This window comes from Taeniopygia guttata, chromosome 3, assembly GCF_048771995.1.
Source record: "Taeniopygia guttata chromosome 3, bTaeGut7.mat, whole genome shotgun sequence".
In the NCBI taxonomy this organism is placed as follows: domain Eukaryota; kingdom Metazoa; phylum Chordata; class Aves; order Passeriformes; family Estrildidae; genus Taeniopygia; species Taeniopygia guttata.
In genome coordinates this window covers 57,208,884-57,228,740 of record NC_133027.1, presented here as the reverse complement: position 1 = coordinate 57,228,740, position 19,857 = coordinate 57,208,884, and the positions used below count along the sequence as shown (strand labels likewise).

The following is a 19,857-nucleotide window of genomic DNA, read 5'->3' as shown; positions in this document are numbered from 1 at the left end:
TTCTGGAATGATTAGCCAGTTGAATACATCACATTGTTAAGTTCCAAGTGAGGTTCTTGAAGTAAAATTATCTTGTTCTTTCCTTCAGTATTCTTTGAAAACTATAGTGCTGGTGACCTCTAGTGGAGTAAAAATAGTTTTTGTTTTTTAAGATCGCTCAAAAAAAATCCCCATTAAAAGCAGTGGATTTTCTCCCCTCCAAACTGTATTAAACAGTAACCCATAAAACAGAAGCTTATTTTTCTTGTCTGTGTTCAAGAAGCTGAAAGCAACCGTACAAAATCTGCTTCTGTGAGCTCGCAGTTCGGATGGATTTATATAATGCAAAGATTATTATACAATTCTGATAAAGAAGGCACATGATATTGGTGTCATGCATTTAGCTGTGGATTTTGAGAAAAGGTGAAGAACCTGTAATGGATAATTCCCTCCAAACCTCTTATGAATTCTGTGTCAGCTCTCCTGTTCTTCCTGTCACCAGAGGGTGAAGAATATAAAAGGCAATTGGTTTCTTAGAAGTAGACTCCAGTGAATTTGACAGTTAGTTTTTGTGCCAAGAATGCTTTCCTCTTCCTGAAAAACCCCTAGATTTGGTTAAATTAGGAGTTAGGGCATGTACAGGCTTGCTAGAGATTAAAAGCTGAAGTCTCTGAAGGTGCTGTATTCAGGGAGTGTGTCATGTCTTTGATTCCCAGCTCCTGATGCACAAGAAGCTGCACCTTGCCCTTCACTCTCATCAGGAAGAGAGAGTTGCCCCCATCCAGCCACTCCAGGGAGTTTTGAACTGAAGAGCATGAAGAAAATTGCCCCATGGTGGAAGTAGATGAAAGTAGAGTTCCAACCTTTGCCTGTTTGGCACCTGATTCTAGGGAAGTCACTTACACCAGACTTTCCAAGTCAGTTTCTTCATTGGTAGATGCTTTGTTTATTACATGCGTGGAAAATAATTGCAGTAGGGACACTACAATTATTTGTTATTAATTATTAATATATATGAAGAGTTATTAACAAGTAATTGTCAAGTTGGAGAAAAATCTATGCTTGCTTCCAGTGGTCTCTCCTGGGTTTACTTCTTTTCTCTTGGTTTCTCTTCCACCATTCATGTCATCAGTAGACGTGTGTATCAACATCGTGTGGGAGACCACAAACACCCAGCTGGGAGGGGAGCTGCAGGCACACAGGAGGGCAGAAGACTGGCAAGTTAGTATAGAGAGTTGTAAAAGTGTGAGTAATAAGTCAGACCACAAAATTATGCACTTAAGTAAGAGTAATTTATTACAGAATTATGAAATGGGATGTGGCAGGCTAGCTAATAGTTCTTCAGAAAGGGAACTGAAGTTGTAGCATACCCCATGTTATTAATGAGCAATAATGTTGACACTGTTGGGCAGAAATGTGAGGATCATGTCTGTGACAGATGAGCAGAAAAAGTAACATGTAAGAGTCATGAAGAAATTTTTCTGCCTCACTCAGCAGCCCGGAGGCATCCACTGGTTTTTCATGTCCCATTCTAGACAACATTCCCCAAAGAGGGTGTGATTCAGTGAGGAGCCTTGTCAGAGTCAGCGGCAGATATCCAACGTCTTCAAAGGGCAGAGAAATATACAGTTCTTCATGTCCCCTGGGGACAAAGCAAGGAAAGATGGAGTAGCACTAAGATAAACATGAGTCTAACAACGAGCCTAATTAGGCACTGGAAAAGACCTGCCTCAGAAGACAGTGAAATCTCTGTATTTAGGTATTGTTAAAGAGCAGGTTAGATAGGAAAAATTTAGCAGTAAAGATAAAGAGCAAAGACTGAGATAGCTGACCTTTTGTTAGAGCAGGAAGATGGACTATATGGCCTACAGGGGACGCTGTCAGACTTATTTTTCCCCTTAGCATCTGAAATGATTAAGCTTTATTTTCATCTGTGTTCCAGACTCCCAAGCGTGAACAAAGTGAATGGTAACTGCCTTTATATGTTTAAGGCTTGGTTAGTACTAAATCACAGGACAGAGCCTAGGTTTCCCAAACTGGGTGTCCAAATAAAAAGGATGTTTTGGGCTTTTAAATGACACATCTTTGTTCCTCAACTCCAATGCAGAGTTAATGCTATCCATTCATCTTTTTGTCATATTGTAAAGGTGGACTAATTCAGTCTTATGAAATTTTTATCTATTACTGTACCATCTAGCATTTTATGGGGAAACCGTTAACTATATTTCCATGACGGATTATCTCCATTCCCAAGGTTAATACCACAGGCTGGAAATAAACAAACATCATAATGCTCACTATCACTGTTGGTTATAAAGGAAGCAGCAAGGGCTGTAGTTTTGCAGATTGAGTTCCGATGTACCACAGACCTCCACAATATCATTATCTAATAATTATCTTCTTTGTGTACTGAACAAGGTGAGGGTGTGTGAAAAAACCCGTATGCAGTACAGATTTTAAACAATCTGTTGTGTATGTGTACAAAAGTGCAGAGTAACAGAAGCATGAATACCCTCTGCTTTTGGGATTTATCAGCTTGTGCACAGCTGCCTTTTGTAATATTGTTTCCAGGTGCCCTCGTGCATGAAATCAACCTATGCAGTACTCAAACATGAAGAACAAATTTATAGAATCCTGAGACTGGCTCAGCTGGTCAGAGTATGATGTTAATAACACCAAAGTGATGGGTTTGATCCCCATACCGGCCATTTACTTTAGAGTTGGACTTGATGATCCTTGTGGTTCCCTTTCAACTCAGAATATCTGTGATTATCTGTGATATGACTTGTTGAGATAAACCTGTATTGTCTTCAAGAAGAAGATGTTTGGTTCCTTTCCCTGCTCAGTTAAGCAGGGAGGAACAACACAAGCAGTTGCTGAGATAGTTGTGAGTTGCTCTCCAGCTTCCTCTTTTCCAGAGTGGCACAGTCCAAGCAGGAGCTCCATCTACAGGGAACCAAGCAGCCCCTGGTCTGCTGGGCTGCCCAGAAATCTCTCCTGTTCAAACTCATAGCAACCTACAAGAGCAAACCTCAGTTTGATCTGGCAGTCACTTGGAAATGAAGCTGGAGGGATGGAATGACGTGGGAAGCCTCTGAAAGCTGTCTGAAAGCAGACTTGCCAAATCTGAGAGCAGCCTTGCAGCTCCAGCAGACTGCAGAGTCCATGCAGTAGGTGCAAATCCGTCTGTTGGCTGCAAGCACTTGGCCAGATGCAGTTACTATGTAGAACAGTAACACTTCTCTTTTTTCTCCAAAATGTTCCTTCCAAATCGCACTTGCTCTGTGACACTCATTATCTTTGAGCAAACTAGGATCTGATAAAGAGGTGGAGACTTTGGTAAGTTGCTCTGCTCTTGCCCCAGCCTCCCAACACCTGCAAAAAGACATAGGCAAATAGTTAAGGGGAATTCCACTGCAGCTGTGTTGCCCAGACCTCACTGCTCTAGCTTGCTACTGGCACAGGTTTTTCCCTTGGCAGGGAGGATTTCAGGTAAATGAAGCATTTGTAGGCTGTACTCAGGCCCTCCCTTTTAAGTGGCAATTGAAAACTTGCCTTTTAGAGGTGTTGTGGTTTAACCTCAGACAGCAATTAAGTACCATGCAGCCTCCCATTCACTCCCCTAGCATGTCCCAGTATGATGAGGACAAGAATAGGGGAAAAAACGTAAAACTTGTGGGTTGAGATATGAGTAGTTTAATAACTGAAATAAAGTAAATAATAACCATCATCATAATCAAATGAGATAGGGAGATTAAACCTAAATGCCCCAAGTGATGCACAATACCACTGCTCACCTCCCACTGACTGATGCCCAGCCTATTCCTGAGAGTGATCAGTGCCTCCCAGCCAATTCTATCCTAGCCAAAACTGGGACCAGGAGTGTGTTGCTGCACATCTGAGCACTGTCCTTAGGGTACCTGTCCACTACTGCCCGATCCATATCAATGGTGCAAGGACTGAACTCTTCCAATTATCCTCCAATCATATACCTGAAGGATTAAATGTCTTCTATCAATAAAACTGATTCTTCTCCTCAGTTTTAATGTCATGTATGTTCAAGCTGAAGATAAAATATTAAACACGTAAATGTTAAACCTTTCAGATCATAATACTGGCTTAAAAACCATGACTTTTAGAAATTAAAAAAAATGCTGAGTTGTTTCATTCATGTTCTCACTCTTGAGTTTATATGAATGATGCTTACTTAACTCAGGCTTTTAAGTTTTTACCGCTAAGAGAGTGAGTTGTGTAGATGTGATAATCATAAAACTCCAGGAATTAGGCACTTTAATATGTTGCCTCTGATTTCCATGGCATATGTCCAAGAGATTGAGAGCTAGCACAAGTGTATTAGCTTCTAGAATTGGCAAAGGATCCAAACGCCAGCGGTAAACATCGATATATATATATATATATATATGTCTAAACATGTTAGTCAGAAAAAAATCTCTAAATCACACAGAAAGACATTTTGAAGTCAGATGTCTTGCAGTGAACTGGGACTGTTTTCAAAAGGGTACTGAAGGCCTGATTTTCTTTTTGTTTTATTTTTTCTTTTTTTACAGCTACTGCTGTAGCTGCTTTGCCTTTGGGTGGCTCAGGTAGAGGAGAGGACACGGTAAAAGAGCTTGGAGTAAGAAACTACAAGTGTGTATGTGGTAGATAGTGTGAGGTTATATTCAGTGAGTACAACTGAAATTTCAGAGCTGCTATCCGGAAGGAGCAGATACCCACTACAAAAAGCTAAGAGGCAGTTCAGGTAAGTCACAGACCAGGAAGGAGAGAATTTCCTTTGAGAGGTGGATATTAATAACTACCTAGGAGAAGATTTGGAGAAGAAGGTGAAGCATGAGAGATGTGTTCACAGCTCCCAGTCTGAAGGAGGAGTACTTGAAGGCAGTACCAAAACTCACCAGCTTTCCCAAAAATTAGTGAGATGAGGTTGGAGAAGGATAAAGGGTCTTTCACTTTCCCACAGGAGCCAGAACAGACTTGCAAGTTGTTGCAAGTCATAAGAGCAGCTGCAAGTAAGCAGCAACTCTAGTGCTGCCCTGGAGTTTCTGATTACTTTTTGTGGTGTGAAATTAACCTTCAGCAGAGTCAGCAACCTTCTACCTATTGACTCCACATATCCAAAAATCTTCCTCATTCACTATGTCCATGGTAGGAAAATCCTTTCAAAGAGTCAAACTTTATCAGAGCTAACTAAAAAACTATGGGTTTTTTCTCTTGTTTGACAAGACCTGCTGAAGTTAGAAGCTGTACTGGAAGGCTAAGCTTTGTGTGCACCCTGTTGCCTGTGAATCCAATCTCAGACATTCTTTCCTTGGGCTATTCCTGCTCAGAGGCAATGCAGTGCTTTTCAGGACACTGTGAGTGCCCAGCACAGCACATGCTGTACCACTGAAAGTCCCTTGGGCTTTGCCAGCACCTATTTCATCAGTGTGAATTTAAACAACTAATGCCTCAGTGATTAGTCTGCAACAGGGAGATTTAAGCCAAGCTGAGCAGCACAGAGTCTGAATGTGAATGAGAAGGGAGGGAGGGAGGGAGGAGGGTGTCTGCTGAGTGGAGTCGCTCATAGGCTGGCAGCCCCTGCCATGTAGTGCACCAGGACTTCTGTAGTCTGCAGAGAGGCCCACGTCCTGACACTAAAGTCTTTTGTTGCACAGAAGTAAATCAGCCAAGCAGCTGTGTTGGGATGACAGGGATCTTGGTGACAGGTGGCAGCTGCCTTCTTGAGAGGCTGTCTGCCTTCACCAGGGGCACGGAGGGAGGCAGCAGCAGGCCCTGCAGTTCTCAGCTGCTCAGGGAGCGCCTTCAATACAAATCATGCTGGTAAACTAAACAGAAATTTACAAGAGTGGGTTTGCTTCACAAAATCAGCTTTGCCAGAGGTGATATGCATCTTGGTCTTTAAAAAAATAACCAAATAAAGACTCAAATGCCAGAAGAGCAAACACCAGCCCCTGAATTGCAGCAGGCTGCAATCCCCACCAAGTGCTTTTGGAGGATGTGTGTCGGGGATCCTCTCTGAAGGCACAGCCCAAGTGAGGGTTTCTTTCCTGATGAGGTTCCCTGGGTAACTATGTTGGATAACCAGGCAGCCCACACAGGCACAGCCTGCCTCCAGGAACTACACCACATGGTGTGAGGGCCAGAGACCTGGTGCACAAAGGGCATTCACTCCCTTCTCATGGTGATCAGGAGAAAATGTCATTTAAGTGGGAAGCAAATAAGCTGTTTTCTCCCTGGCCTCTCTCTGCCAGCAAAGTGCCTACCTGTGCCTCCAGGACATACAGCAGAGAAAGGAAACTGTCTCCTATCTGTCAGAGTGCTGCCAGCACAGCACTTCCCCTACTTGTATTTCAAAAGATGGGATTTTGGTGCGTGCAGAGGAAAGTATTCTGGGGCAGAAAATCTCCATATTTTCCAAACAGCCTCTCCTCTATTGTCCTAGATTCTAACAGAACCTACTGAGCTTTCAGTATCTCCATCTCTGAGTGGGAATGGTAGTTTCAAAATAAAATTGAGACACCTCCAGATGCACAGTGTCCACTGAAGACTGCCTTTTCTACCTGTTAATGGACTCAGGTGCTGGGGAACAGGTGACCTGAAGCATTTATTGCATTGCAGGAGTGTCCACTGCTCGTTTCTTCAGGGCTGCTGGGTGAACACAAGTTGACCTGTGCTTTGGAGACTGGTTTAATTTCCTGCTTGCCTGCAATGACTTGAAAATTTTGATGTACTTTGGAAAGCTTTACTCAGACATTTGGTTTTAATGAATGCATGTAAAACTGCTTTCAGATTGCCAGCTGCAGTCAAAAACCAGCAAGAAGGCAAAGCACAGCATTAATGACATTTAGTTGTTTATTTTTGCAACAATAAGATTTTCAGGAGAAAACAAAACACTTTGTCAGTGGAAATAATTAAAACCATGAAAATGACTGCATTTCCTGTGTGACTGACATATTCCATGTGGGAGAAAATGTTTCCCAGCAACAAGAAAAAAATACATTTTAGCAACTCAAACTTTTCTTAACAATATATACTTCTTTCCTTAACTGGAACACGCAAAGGAAATTTCAGCTTACACATTTTTAATAATTCATCACAAGAGTAAAGAACAAATTCCTCTTTCCACTGTACAATGATCTTAAAGGATTCCATTTTTGGCACTTTTTTGGAAATTCCTAGAAGCCACCTGATATCAAGCCATGGGTGACATTACTAACTGGTTTGCCCTGGCTCAGTCCTTGCACTGTGAATGTGCACTGCCTCCCAATTTTATTTTAGATGAACAATTTTCTTTCAAATGTGAGGGCTACAGTTTCTATGATTTGTTAAGAAAGAAAAGGTAAATATAAAATACCTGAAGCAAACAGGAAAGAACAGTGTGTGGTGACAAACAGTGGACATATTATTCAGCAACAAAGTACAAGTGGCCCATTTGGATTACTCAGAAGCTAAAAGACCTTTCTTTTTACTTGTTGGAAATGCTACGCAGCCATGAATGTGGAAACTTGAACTAAAATTTGTATTTTATTTTGTTTTCTCATCTCAATTCTATTTGTATTGTATTTTCCAGTCTTCAGTTCTTACCTTCAGTTTGATTTCAAGTTTTTGCCAAAACATAACTCTTAGAGTGTCCAAGGCCACACTGTACTGCTAAAGAGTACTTTTAAAGTACTAACAGAAGACCAAAAGATTAAATATTTGTGCCATGAGTCAGTGGGACTCTGCAGGGAGTCATGAAGTATGATGAGCTCTGGACTATGTCTATGATTGAGTTTTTTAAAGCCAGATAAAAATATATTGGTATAAATCATTGTCTCTGAGTATGAGTAAGAACATAACAGAAAGAGTATGACTTAGTAAGAAACCACAGGACTTAGAATGAAAAAAACTTGTCTTCTCAGTTGTCACGAATTTTCTATCTATATACACAAATGGCATAGCCTAAACATTGTGTTTCTGAAATATACCTTACATTTATAAAAAGCATGTTTACAAAACTGACTGATGAATTGTAATTCTTTTGCCACATAAGAGGAATAACAATTATCTTTATAGTCAAAGTTCCTGAAGGATGGATCATTTCACTCTCTTGAAGCAGCTCTTGGGTTTTTTTTTTGTTTGTTTGTTTGTTGTTTTTGTGTGTTTTTTTTTTTTTAATCCAGTAACTGGAATTTTGGTGTATTTTCTTCCCTATATATGGGTAATGGTAACACTAATGGTAAAGGCTACTCATGCTTTTCTAGATGGATACGTTTGGGTTTTTTTAATAAATAATATGGTTTTCTTTTGTTTTTTCTCCATTTCTTCCTTGTCTCTCCTCTCCATGTCACTTTTGTCCTTTCATCCTCCCAGCCTTCCCCCTGTTGTTCCAAGCCAGCTATCTCATTAACATATTCTGCAAATGGCAAACTATTTGTTCTGAGAACAAATCTCAACAATCAAAAATGAAGGCAAAGTAACTTAAGCTGGTATGTCAAGAAAATGGTCTCCACAGTTTGCTGAAAAGCTTTGTTTCTACATTTTAAAATCAACTAATTGGGAGAATTCCACTATCTTCTTTTTAAGAATCATGAAATCGACAGAGAAATAAGATGACCTTCTTTACCCCAACTCTGATAAAAGTGGTCTATGAAAACTGATTCAGAAAACTCTTCAATTCTTAATTAAATTTCTATTGGCTTTTCACCAACTTCCTTGTCTCTCCACAGTCCCAAATTTGAGTAATTAGATCACCAGAAATAAAAATACAAATCACAACCAGAGATTTTAGAAGAAAACCCCACATCAGTCTCACAGATTTTCCAGACAGATTATTCAGCAATTTAATGTGACTATCTTATCTTCTTTTTCTAGCCTAATCACGTTTCTAGTACTAAATTATTTGGCTGATTTTGAAAGCAAGGAACTGAGAAGATAGCAGAAAAGGTGATTTCTTGCCAACTGCATGTGGATAAAACCAACAGGGGAATCTAATGAGAATGTTGCATTCGTACCCTTTGCCTGCCTCCTGACCCTCTCCTGCTTTGAGCTTTTAAATCTTTCCCACTCTTGTTTCCCACTTCTAAAGGGTTTGACCTTCTGCCCAGCCTCCCACAGCACAGCTAGGAAGCCAGGGCTCCTACTCTTCAGAGCAGCATTAATCTGTTGCCCATCCCAGCATTTTGGATGTATTGTCTTCTGGCAACATTGCTCCCTGCCCTTTGGCTCCCTTCCTGGATGGCCCTGAGAGGGGCAGAGCAGGTGCAGTGCTGTCCTAGCCTGCCACCCTGGCAGGCTCCTGCCCCAGCTCCGAGGGACACCTTGCTCCTGGAACAGAGCCCAGCCAAGCGATTGTTTTGAGCATTGTGCACAGGCAAGGCAGCAACAGGAAGACAATGGAGAACTGAATAGCATCAAAGCACACTTCTTTTTCTTCCTTCTTATCCCAGTCATGTCTGTTGTACCAGAGTTTTTCTTGCTTGCTTGGCTGTTTATTTCTGGTGGGAAGCAGAGGGAGTTGTGGGACAAGGACCCTGTGGCCACCAGCAAGGGCTTCAGCTGCTGCATTTCACACTGTCCCTCTACAACTGGCTTGGCTGCAGAACCAGCACAGGCTGTTTGTTTTCTCTCTTTGTTTCTCTCTCTTTCATTGGCTGCAATCAGCTTTTTTACAGTTCTTTCATTTTCTGGGTTCCCAGTTAGCACTTAGTAAACACCAATAACATCAATGCCTCATATTTTTGCCACAGTTGTGATAAGACATTCTCACACTGGCTGAGCTGTGGCTTTTTACTACAGCTGAAACTGATGACACTGCAGCCCATCCCTCCTAACAACACCATGCAAACAGCAGATCTCAGACTAAAATATTTCATATTTCCACTTACTGGGAACATTTTTTTCCAAAGACCATATTACACTGAAACAGTTTTTGCAGGCATAGGGTCTAACTGAGGGAGCAGGTCAAAGCCCAGGGACCTTCCTGGCACTTCAGCAGCATCCCCAGCTCAGCATGGCAAGGGTGCATTGTCCTTTGGGCAGCCCAAACACAAGCCCTCAGAATGTGTTCCTTCATATTTTCTCTGGCCATTATGGTTTGTGCTGTGTCTGCTGTCTGTGTTACCCTCCATGAAAACTAGGTTCATACCTTCTGAGATTACCCCAGGAGGCAAAGTTAAATTATTGCTGTGTTGCAGCTGGCAATGAAATAAAGGCAGAACTAGAAAGGAAAAATGGTTTATTTGACTGGATTTCTTAGTAAACAAGGAGGTAAATATTTAAAATAACTCTAGGCTCTGGCTTTTAAGGGGCCTGAACTTTAGGTATAAACATAGTTAAAAGAAATCCTACTGTTTGTCTAAAATACCTTTTTCTTCCTATTAAAAAAGAAATTCACTTAACATTCATTTAATTAAATCTATTAATCCTAAGATTTAAGAAGTCAATGTAATGCAGTCTTTTTATTACTTATTCCTGGGGCTAGTACGATTCTTGTTCAGGGGAAGGTGCAACAATTCCTGACAAGTTTTTAAATCCTCCTAAAGTCTGTATGTGACAGCAGCTGTGTATAATCAACATATTTAGTCAGAGGATGGCATTAAGTTTAGGGGGTTTTTGAACAGTTGCGTTACATCTCTTAACTTCCATCAAAATCACTGATGCACTATGGCTGATGAGTGATTTAGCAGGAGGAGTGAACCCCAAAGCATCCTCTAGGGCCTCATGTTTGGGAGCAAAACTTTCCTCCCTGTCAAGTTGCCACAGGCACCTCTGGCATTCTCTGACACCTCCAGGACCATTACATGTAAAGGCACTTGGGATGTGGGAACAGCTGTGCACCTATGGAGCCAACTGAGTTTCCAGAGAGCTTGCATTGACCTGAGCTGTGGGTTATATGAGTGTGGGTTGTTAGAGGAGGTCGATTACACACCACATTATCACAGAGCAATCTTATCACAGCTGAGTTTGATCTGGGAAAACATTTCCTTTCCTTCCCCAGCGTAAACAGCCTCTCTCTCTCTTTTTTTTTTTCCCCAAAACATACAAATATATTTCTTTAAAAGTTAACATTATTTTTTGCACACAAACCATGAAGAAACAACACCTCTTTGGATGTGTCAAGAAATTGTTAACAGCACCGACAGCATCCTGTATGGATTGACATGTGGACATTTTACAAGGAAAGTACGTAGCACGTGAGAGCAGAGTTAGGCTGACTTGCTTAACTGTATGTAAAAGGCACTGCCAAAACCCAAATTCCCCAATGGAAGCATGTCCCCCTGGCATCCTTGGTAGTCCAGTTTCTGAAGCTGACAGTGAGGCAGCTGTCAGATGGAACAGTTACAATGTCTTTCATCACATCTTTCTTGCTAAGCAAACATCGATAAAAGACTTACTATTATGCCTGTTCTGCATAAGGAAAAAATGTTTAGGAATTCTCCTGTCTGGAAATACTGCAAACCTACCGAGTTTCTATGTCTACCTTTCCCTCCCATGCTATCTGCAGGCATTAGTGTATTACAACAAAAACAAACATGCAAGCAATCAATCAGAGAGCACAAACACAAAGCCTGCAGCACTGCCAGATTATACAACAGTGATTCCCACTGCGGGTAACTTGGACAACTTGCCTTATGGAGGCAGCGGGTCTGCTGAGAGCGCTTGGAGGCTCTCCCACCAGGACTGGGCCAGAGCAGGGCAGGCAGCTTCTCTAGGCAGCTCACCTGCACCCAGGGCAAAATTTTCCTCCTGCTGCCATCCAACCCCTGGCCACTGCTGCTGTAGAAGCGAGTAAGGATGGAGTGACTCCCAGTAGTGATCAAAATCAAGTCTTTGACTCAGTATAGCTGAGAGAGTCTCCATTTTTCTACAAATAATTGTCATGGAAAAGAGGGTGGCTTGCCTTGCATTTGCTTGTAAAATATCATGTTCATATTTGCCATGTAAAGTCTTGGTTCCTACTATCACAGGCTGCAAGGGGCTGCCATGGTTGTTTTCCTCTCCACTCCTTCTCACCATAATTTGCTCATAAGTTACAAGAACGCAGCGGTGCCGTGTGTGTGCGCAGTGCCCTTACTTTATCTGACAGAGCAAACCCTCCCTTTCAGAGTGCCTTCTCTGCTAAAAACCTGTGCGGATGAACACAGGGAGTGGAGGAAAACAGAGACAGGAAAAAGAGAGAGAGACCCCGTAAGTGAATGGGTAAGGAATGTGCATGGAGCTGTGCATGGATAGATGCCTGATGTCTCAACTATTTGTTAAAAGGCAAAAGCAATACTTCCGACAGACGGCCCTCCCCTCGCCTGCAATAGGCTCCCCAGAATAGCAACAGCCTGTGTCACTGCAAAGGGCAAAGCCTTCTGAAATAGCAACAAAGTTGTTCACGAACCACTTTGTGGTTTGCATTTGGTTTCAGCCAGCTTCAGGAACTTGTTGCCATGAGGAAAACAACCTGCCCTTTCCTGGCCGGCCGGGGAAAGAGCACGGCGCTGTGAGCGCTCCCGGCCAAGGTGCGAAGGGGGCAGTGCTGGTGGCTGGGCAGAGCACGGAGGACCTGAGGCAGCAGAGCCGGACGATGAGAGCAGGGGAGGCTGCGGAGCGCGGCCGGGGCTGCCGCCGCTCCCGGCTCCCGGCTGCAGCAGGTAAGCCCGCAGGAGTGGGTGCCCCGCACAGCGGATGCTCGGGGCACTTCGGGGGACAGCGGCCCCGCAAAGCCAAGGCACTCTTGGGACGTGCCTTCTCAGTTTCTAAAAGTGCAAGAGGGGAACATATGAGTAAGGAAGGGGACTACCAGCTTGAATTTTGAATGAAGGTTTGTGTGTTGCTTTCCCTAAAGGGCCTTAGTTCTACTGCTCGTGTAGGTGCTGTCTGTTGTGTAAATCCTTTTCCTTTATGAAGATCAGCCATCTGAAAGATGGGAGAACCTGCTGCCCTCTAACAACAGTGATCTGGTCCTTGCACACGCGGGGGCAGTTCAGCCCTTTCACCGGAGTGAGTCCAGGCAAGCACTGCACCTGTCCATGCAGGGGAACAGTTCAGGGCGGGGGGACAGGGTCTCCCTCCCATTTTTACTTCCCTAGTGTTTCAGGAAGAAACAGGGTTTCTGTGCTGGCACTCTCAAAAATCAGCTGTAACATGTATTCTGCAATAAGTTTTTAAGTGCAGAAACTGAATTTCATAGCTCTTAATCTTTGCTGTCCTACCCAGTCAGTTTTTGTCAGTTGCAGCATAGTTTTGCATTTTCAAACTCTTTCCCAGATGATAAGATGAAGGAGATAATGCCCCACAATCTCAATTATTTCTCAGCCACAAGGCTTCTTATGCCTTATTATAAACTGTACCCAAACAGGACATCATGGTCATAAGCCAGAAATTACAATGTCCCAGTCAGATTTTGTTCGCTTTGAGCTGAATGAACTGATTAATGCAGGAATATTCAGAAACCATAGGCACAAATGCTTTGTGGAGTGTAATAGTCTTTCCTCTGTCAAGCAATGTCTCCTGATACTGGAATCAGAGGTTAGCCAAGAACAGAAAGTCAGTAGGTGCACTGACACATTTAACATTGCCTTAGGGACTGAGGAGAGCAGTGCAGATGGTTATGGGATAGCAATAAAGAGCTAGCAAAGTTTCTGCAGCAAATGGGTTAAGGTTGGAAGAGTATTTACAAATTACACATCTGTCCTTATCCTCAAAAATTAAAGCAGTAGCCTGAAGAATATATAATTGCATAGTTAGAAATTAGAAGAACGTGTTGATTCTTGCTAGAAACTAACAAATCAAAACCCATATACCATTTCATGTAATGAGGTGATAGGCTACCTGTTGACATAATGAAACTACATAGCAGAGGACTAAGAGAGAACATAGCCTTGGTGGGTCTTTCTGGGATCTGCATTCCCTGTCTTTCCATCTTTGTCAGGGGGTTTTTGTTCATGAAATTTGAAAATTGTTTACAAAGTACATTAATTTGGCTTATACTGTACAAAGTATTCAGTGCTTCCCGCCACCGGAGGAGTTGAGGTGAGAGGTACATTACTTTCCTTCCACATTCTCTTTTAGTCCAATTTACAAAGTATTTGTTCAGGGTTTGCCTTTCACACTTGGGTGGGAGGAACCCCATTTGTCAAATGATTGGGATTCCACATGGCCCTGACATTATTTTTAGTTAAGTTAGTATTTTCTGAGATTTTCCAGCTCTGTTTTCAATATAACTTTGTCCCAAAGCTGTCATTTATTTCATCCTATAGGATTTTGTTGGGTAACTGTTTCAGATCCCATGCCAGACTCCTAGAGGGACAGGGAGATTAGATGTATTGTAACTAATAGGAGAAATGCACCTATTGAGCAGTTACTGGATCTAAAGAAACCTCAGGTCCTGGAATAGAGCAACTGGGTGACATATATCTCTTTATTCCAGACAAGTGAATGAGAAAAAGTGACTATGGCAGCTCAGCAAAGAACATGATAACATGAAAATGGGAGAATTACCTTTTATGAGAAGTAAAACCATGATTTAATTATGCAGCAATTCCCCATACATGCCATTAAATATTTATCCTAAAAAAAAATCTTCATGTTATACACTTCAGCAAAATATTCTTTAATGATGATTTGGGAAATTTAAATACTATATCCCTTGAAAGACACACTTTTTTTGTATGTCAGCACTCAGATGGGGAAGAAATATGTTATCAGAGACAGCTTAAAATTTTCAAGTACAGATGCTGTAGTTTTAAAATTTATTGTAGATAAAATTAGATATCATTCTATTGAAAAAAAGGATAGATTCCGTGCTGTGGATTTATATCTAGGCAATGCATTTGACTCATTAGGGTTTTCTAGCCTGCGCTTATTAACCAATGGTTGACAGAACTTGCATTCACTTTCCAAAGGTCTAAATAGATCAAAGAAACTGCAAGGATTTAAAGAACTTTCCTGACAGGAAAATACTTTCCTTCCCTTCCAAATGGAGACATTTCTCATCTTGGATTAAATAAAAGTAAACAGAAGTACCATGGCAGAAGAGATTGTCGAGTCCCCTCCTATCAAAATAGATATGTTTGCACAGGTTACATAAAGTAATCTCCCTTCCCCCCTCCCAGTAATTTTCTATATGCCCCCTGAATGATCTCTTGGGAGAAAGCAAAGAAAAACTACATCACAGAAATTTCAGTGTCTGGGCTAACATGGAGCATGGTACTGCCAAACTGAGCTGGAAAGAGCCCTTTCCCATAGCTCTCCCTCCCATTAGGTGAGTGAGGAGTGGTAGTTCCCAAAACAGCCTGCTTGCAGATCTTCTCTGGCACTGATCATTTATCCATAATGCCTATAAAATACATGCACACACCAAATACTGTGCCTTTGGAATGAATGTGTTTTCCCAAATAAGTGCTTGAAAATAAGTAAAGGGGCACAGCCTTTGTACTTGGCCCCATCAGCCTCATCGTCAGTACACTGTGCTGCTGTGCTACAACTGCAGTTGGTCTCCTTTTCAGGAACGAAGCAGAAACAATTCCAACAAATGTTCTTAAAGATAGGTTTGTTTGCCAAGTAGGGCTGCTTTTGACTTGAACAGCAGTTGTGGGAAACCACTTTGTTTACATGGGAAACTAGAGAATAGACTTTCCAATCACTTGTCACATACCGGCCCCACACTCATTAGCCATGGTGTTGGTGGCAGACAGAAGGAGAAAAATCTTTGGTAGCTATCATTAAAATATTTTATTCCTCTGGGCTGTACACTGCCATATGTTCTGTTGGCATCTCATAAAAATAAGAGAAATATATGTGTATATATATAAATATAAAGAAACTTTTTGTAAAAAAAGGAATGCCTAAGAACTGCCAGCAGCATCATTAGAAGTGACACTTAAAAGGATTGTGAGTACAACTACTGCAACATTCTTTATCTGGAAATGTTAAAGCAAAACATATGCTGAAGTCAGAGGGAATTTTGCCTAGAGGAAGGTCATGAAGGGAAACTGAGCAGAGATTTCAAGGTTTAACTCAGCAGGCAGTTGTGAGCAGGCAGGTTTCGGGTACATGAGTTAAAACAAAACCTCATGGTGATATAATAATGTTTTTCAGTAGAATAGTGCCTGTGAGGGACAAGAGACAGCAAGTTAACTGGTGGCTTTGTTGCTGCTAATGCAGAAGGACAATGTGTCTCACTCTGCATCATGTCAAGGTCTGCTTTTAATTCGGGGGTGCTCTAGTTACAGCCCTCCACTATTTCTGTACAACTGTGGGTATGTGTCACTGGACACATGAAGAAGGATACAACTGACCCAGTAAAAACAAACAAAATAAACATGAAGATATTGATCAAGTTGCTCTACTTGGAGAAGCAAGAAATATATGGGCTTAAATGCTTCCCAATCCATTCCCAGGTGTCCAAGCTCTACATCCAGCTTGTACAGACTCTCAGAGTGAAAATAAGTAACCATCTCAATTTCTCTATCTAAGGACCACAGGCTGATGTGAACACAGTCTGGATTGCAAAGAACAGTGCTGGTGGTGAACTCTATCTAAAGATATTTGACTTGACACTCTCCTTCAGAAACTGAAACCATACAAAAATGACACTCCAACAGTTTAATAATTAAGAACTATGTAGGACACAGACTTCAAAGTATCAATAGGGTATAGTGTTGTACCCTACTGCTGTGTTTCTTCTGGACAGCCTTAAACTCAGTTTTTGCCCCTCTGTTACTGTTACTTACTGTTCTTGGTTTTTTGGAAGAAAATAATAACAGAGTGATAAAGGTAATGGGTGATCAAAAAATGTGATATGTCACTGCCTGAACAGAATTTGGATGCCTTGGCCTGCTGACTCCAAGTGAAACTGTCTGGGTTTCCTCTCTGCTAACTTTAGACATCTGCATCTGGGCAAGCCGCAGTTTCCTTTTATAGGTGATGGAGGGAAGTAGGCAACAGACTTAATTCAGACATCTAGAAGTGCCTATTTTTCTTGAGTGGTTACAAGAGAAATCTAGAGATGATGTAGATATCTCACAAGTAAGTTGAACCCATCCTATATATTTTAATACAGACAAACATAAGGTGGTTTGCATTCCTCAATAGGATGCAATGAGGCAGGCCATATTTGAAGGCAAGGCAGTGCCTTGGAAAGAATCCAGTCAGAGAAAAAGTAAGTTTTCCTGAAGGATAACCAGAAGAAAAGTTTCTATATTTGTTTCTGAGAATCCTTGGACAAATAGAGAGGGAAGTGTCCACCAGGACTAGAAAAATAATGTCAAGTTTCTCTTTGGCACTGTGTAATCACTGCAGGAATCAGGTCCAGATCACAATTTACTGAAGAAGTTGAAGGTCTGAAAAAGTTCAGAGAACAGAGGTTTGAATACTTCAGGCATTGGTAAACTTGTAAAGCCTCACAGGGTAAGTAGCTAAAAAAGATGTCTTTTTGTGAGATGACCCAATGACAGGCTATAAGTTTGTACTTAGTGAACACAGTTAAGGGTGGGGAAATGGAGAATGGAATCTGATGGCTGGAAGCTGAAGTTGCAGAAATTAAGTCGAGAAATAATTTACAGATAATTTTCAGTGAAAGCAAGTAACCATTGGGATGACCTATGACTTAAAGCCATTGGGTTTTGATCACTAGCCATTTTAAAATCAAAGCTGAATGTTTGAGCAAACACTGGTCAAATGTCAGACCAAACGTAATTGAAGTGTCTCTAAAGGATCATGTTTTGCTGTTTGTGAGTGTCAGACTGGATGAACACAATGTTCTCAGTCCATAATATATAATTGAGGTAAAATCCTATGTTAAATATATGTGGCTCAATGGTACAAAATACAGAGATACTCAAGAAAGCACAAACATCAGGACTGAACAATAGTTTGGGCAGAGCACTGCAATCAAATTAGCAGTTTAATTTTTGATAATGCTCATTCCATCAGCACAACACTGTGTTGTTATCAGCCCAGATTTCCAGCCAGGATTCATTGGAAGGGTATAGTCTCCGGATAGAATAATATACAGCAAGCGGGCAACTCAAAAGTATAAATGGCAAGGAGAAATTATGTTTTTCAATGATAAAACAAATATTGCATGTGTGCATTGCAGGATGCAGCACAAAGCAGCTTAGCTGTAGTCAGCAGTACTTCCACTGAAGTACTGCTCAGTGGGTGAATGAAGTACAACAGGACCTAACCCAGGCTTCTATTTAAAATAAGTGAAATGGTCTCAGATACTGCATATATAAAGGAGGAAAAGGCTTTAGAAATATTAACAGATATGGACAACAACAATACAGAAAAGATTGTTCCATCACTGGAGCATTTTGCATATTTGTTTATGTTATTTTCTTCAAGATGTCCCATCTCCATTCCCAATAAATCTACCACCTGCCCCCACCTTCTGAAAGACTTTTCACAATAATCCCATTCCCCCTGTATCCTTATAACCCATCAAGACAAAACCATGTGCTTCTCCCCTATCTCTTATCTATCTCTGGTTTGCCAGCCACACCAGCTCAGCAGCTGAGTTGAGGTGCATTTGGTGCATGCAGTATCTCAGGGCTGCTGCTGTTTGGCTTAAAGTTAGGAGAGCTAATAGGTGATACTTATCTTAATAGACTTAATGGGCTTACACATCTCCCCTGAGCCCCGAGGCATGGCTTATATTCACAGCTGTACTGCACTACCCTCCATAATAACCTGTCTGCCTATGGAGTGGCTGCAGGGTGGGATGGTGGAACTGTTTGATTCTGGGAGTTGTTAGGAGAACACAGGGTGGCTTGGGCTGCAAATGTGCCAGGGATCCTGCCAGCAATTTAGTAGGGTATGTGGCCACATGCCAAGGTCTGGGCCTGGGCTCTGCCATTATTTACTTTAGCAGTGCAGATGTACTGCTAGGGCTGCTCTCCTTCTCTCTATTCAAGATTTGCTTTGGAAATGTAATATCCTCTGTCAAATGGGACTGATCCTCACCAATGTGCTCAAAAATTATTGGCAAGGAACTCTGAGCAGTCAGCATGATCAAAGAGCCTTAATGCCTTAGAAAAATGAGCTAAAAATAAACAAACTCTGTGTATCATTTCCAATTAGACCATATACCACTCATTCCAGGAGAATTAACTAAACACAGACTATGTTATGTTGCAAAAGCCATCTCTCCTCCAACATGTCCCATCTCTCTAACTAACTGTGAAATCAGAAGTCAATTTACTCTTTTCCTAGCTGTGTGGCAGCCAGTATCGTGATGCGAGAAAAATCATGCTGGGAGAAAGAATGAGACCAACAATAACAAATAGATATATTCCTCAAGGTTTAGGGTGCAAAAGGCTTCACAGTTAGTAGAATATGATCAGTCAAATCTATCTTGTAACAATAAACAATGAATCACAATTGTATAAAATATGTTTGTTTTAAAGTGGATGTTCAAAGGCGTATAATCTGCATTGTTTTCATCATCTGTTTCTTGTTCCTGACATTATGGCTGTCAAAAGCAATGCAAAATATTTGATCAAGATATTCCAAAGAATCTGAGTTTAGATGTGAGTAAAGCCCAGAAAGTTCATGAGTTTGCTTCAAAGATCAGTTTCTCTAGAATATCCCAGATATCTGCATCAGCTCACTGAATAAGTCTCCAATCTGGCAAAATAGAAACAATGGTACCAGCAGCCTTCGTGTCACCCTCAGATGAAACAAAGGAAATAATAAGTGGTGTGGGAAAACTTGTTACTTATTTGAGTCAAGGTTGAAGCAGTTTGGCTAAGAATACTTTCCTTGCTCATGATACTCTAGTTTGGTGGACAAGACTTTTTCAGTTTAGGGAAAACACTGAAAGAGCTCAAGGCAAAAACTGCTTTCTCACCATTTCTTTTTGCAATAATATTCTGAAGCAGAAGG

General features: G+C 41.5%; 1 protein-coding gene across 2 annotated transcripts in view; it reads left to right on the top strand.

The window, feature by feature from the left end:
* Positions 1 to 12,298: 12,298 nt before the first annotated feature.
* The window catches only part of SLC2A12 (solute carrier family 2 member 12), a 31,631-nt gene continuing 24,072 nt past the window's right edge, over positions 12,299 to 19,857 (top strand). Inside the window, exon 1 of one of the 2 annotated variants that reach the window (XM_072926914.1) lies at positions 12,299 to 12,620. In XM_072926914.1, the coding sequence (XP_072783015.1) occupies positions 12,554 to 12,620 (67 nt within the window). In that variant the 5' untranslated portion in view covers positions 12,299 to 12,553. The remainder of the gene's footprint in view (positions 12,621 to 19,857) is intronic. The other variant, XM_030267964.4, reaches the window with a different exon arrangement.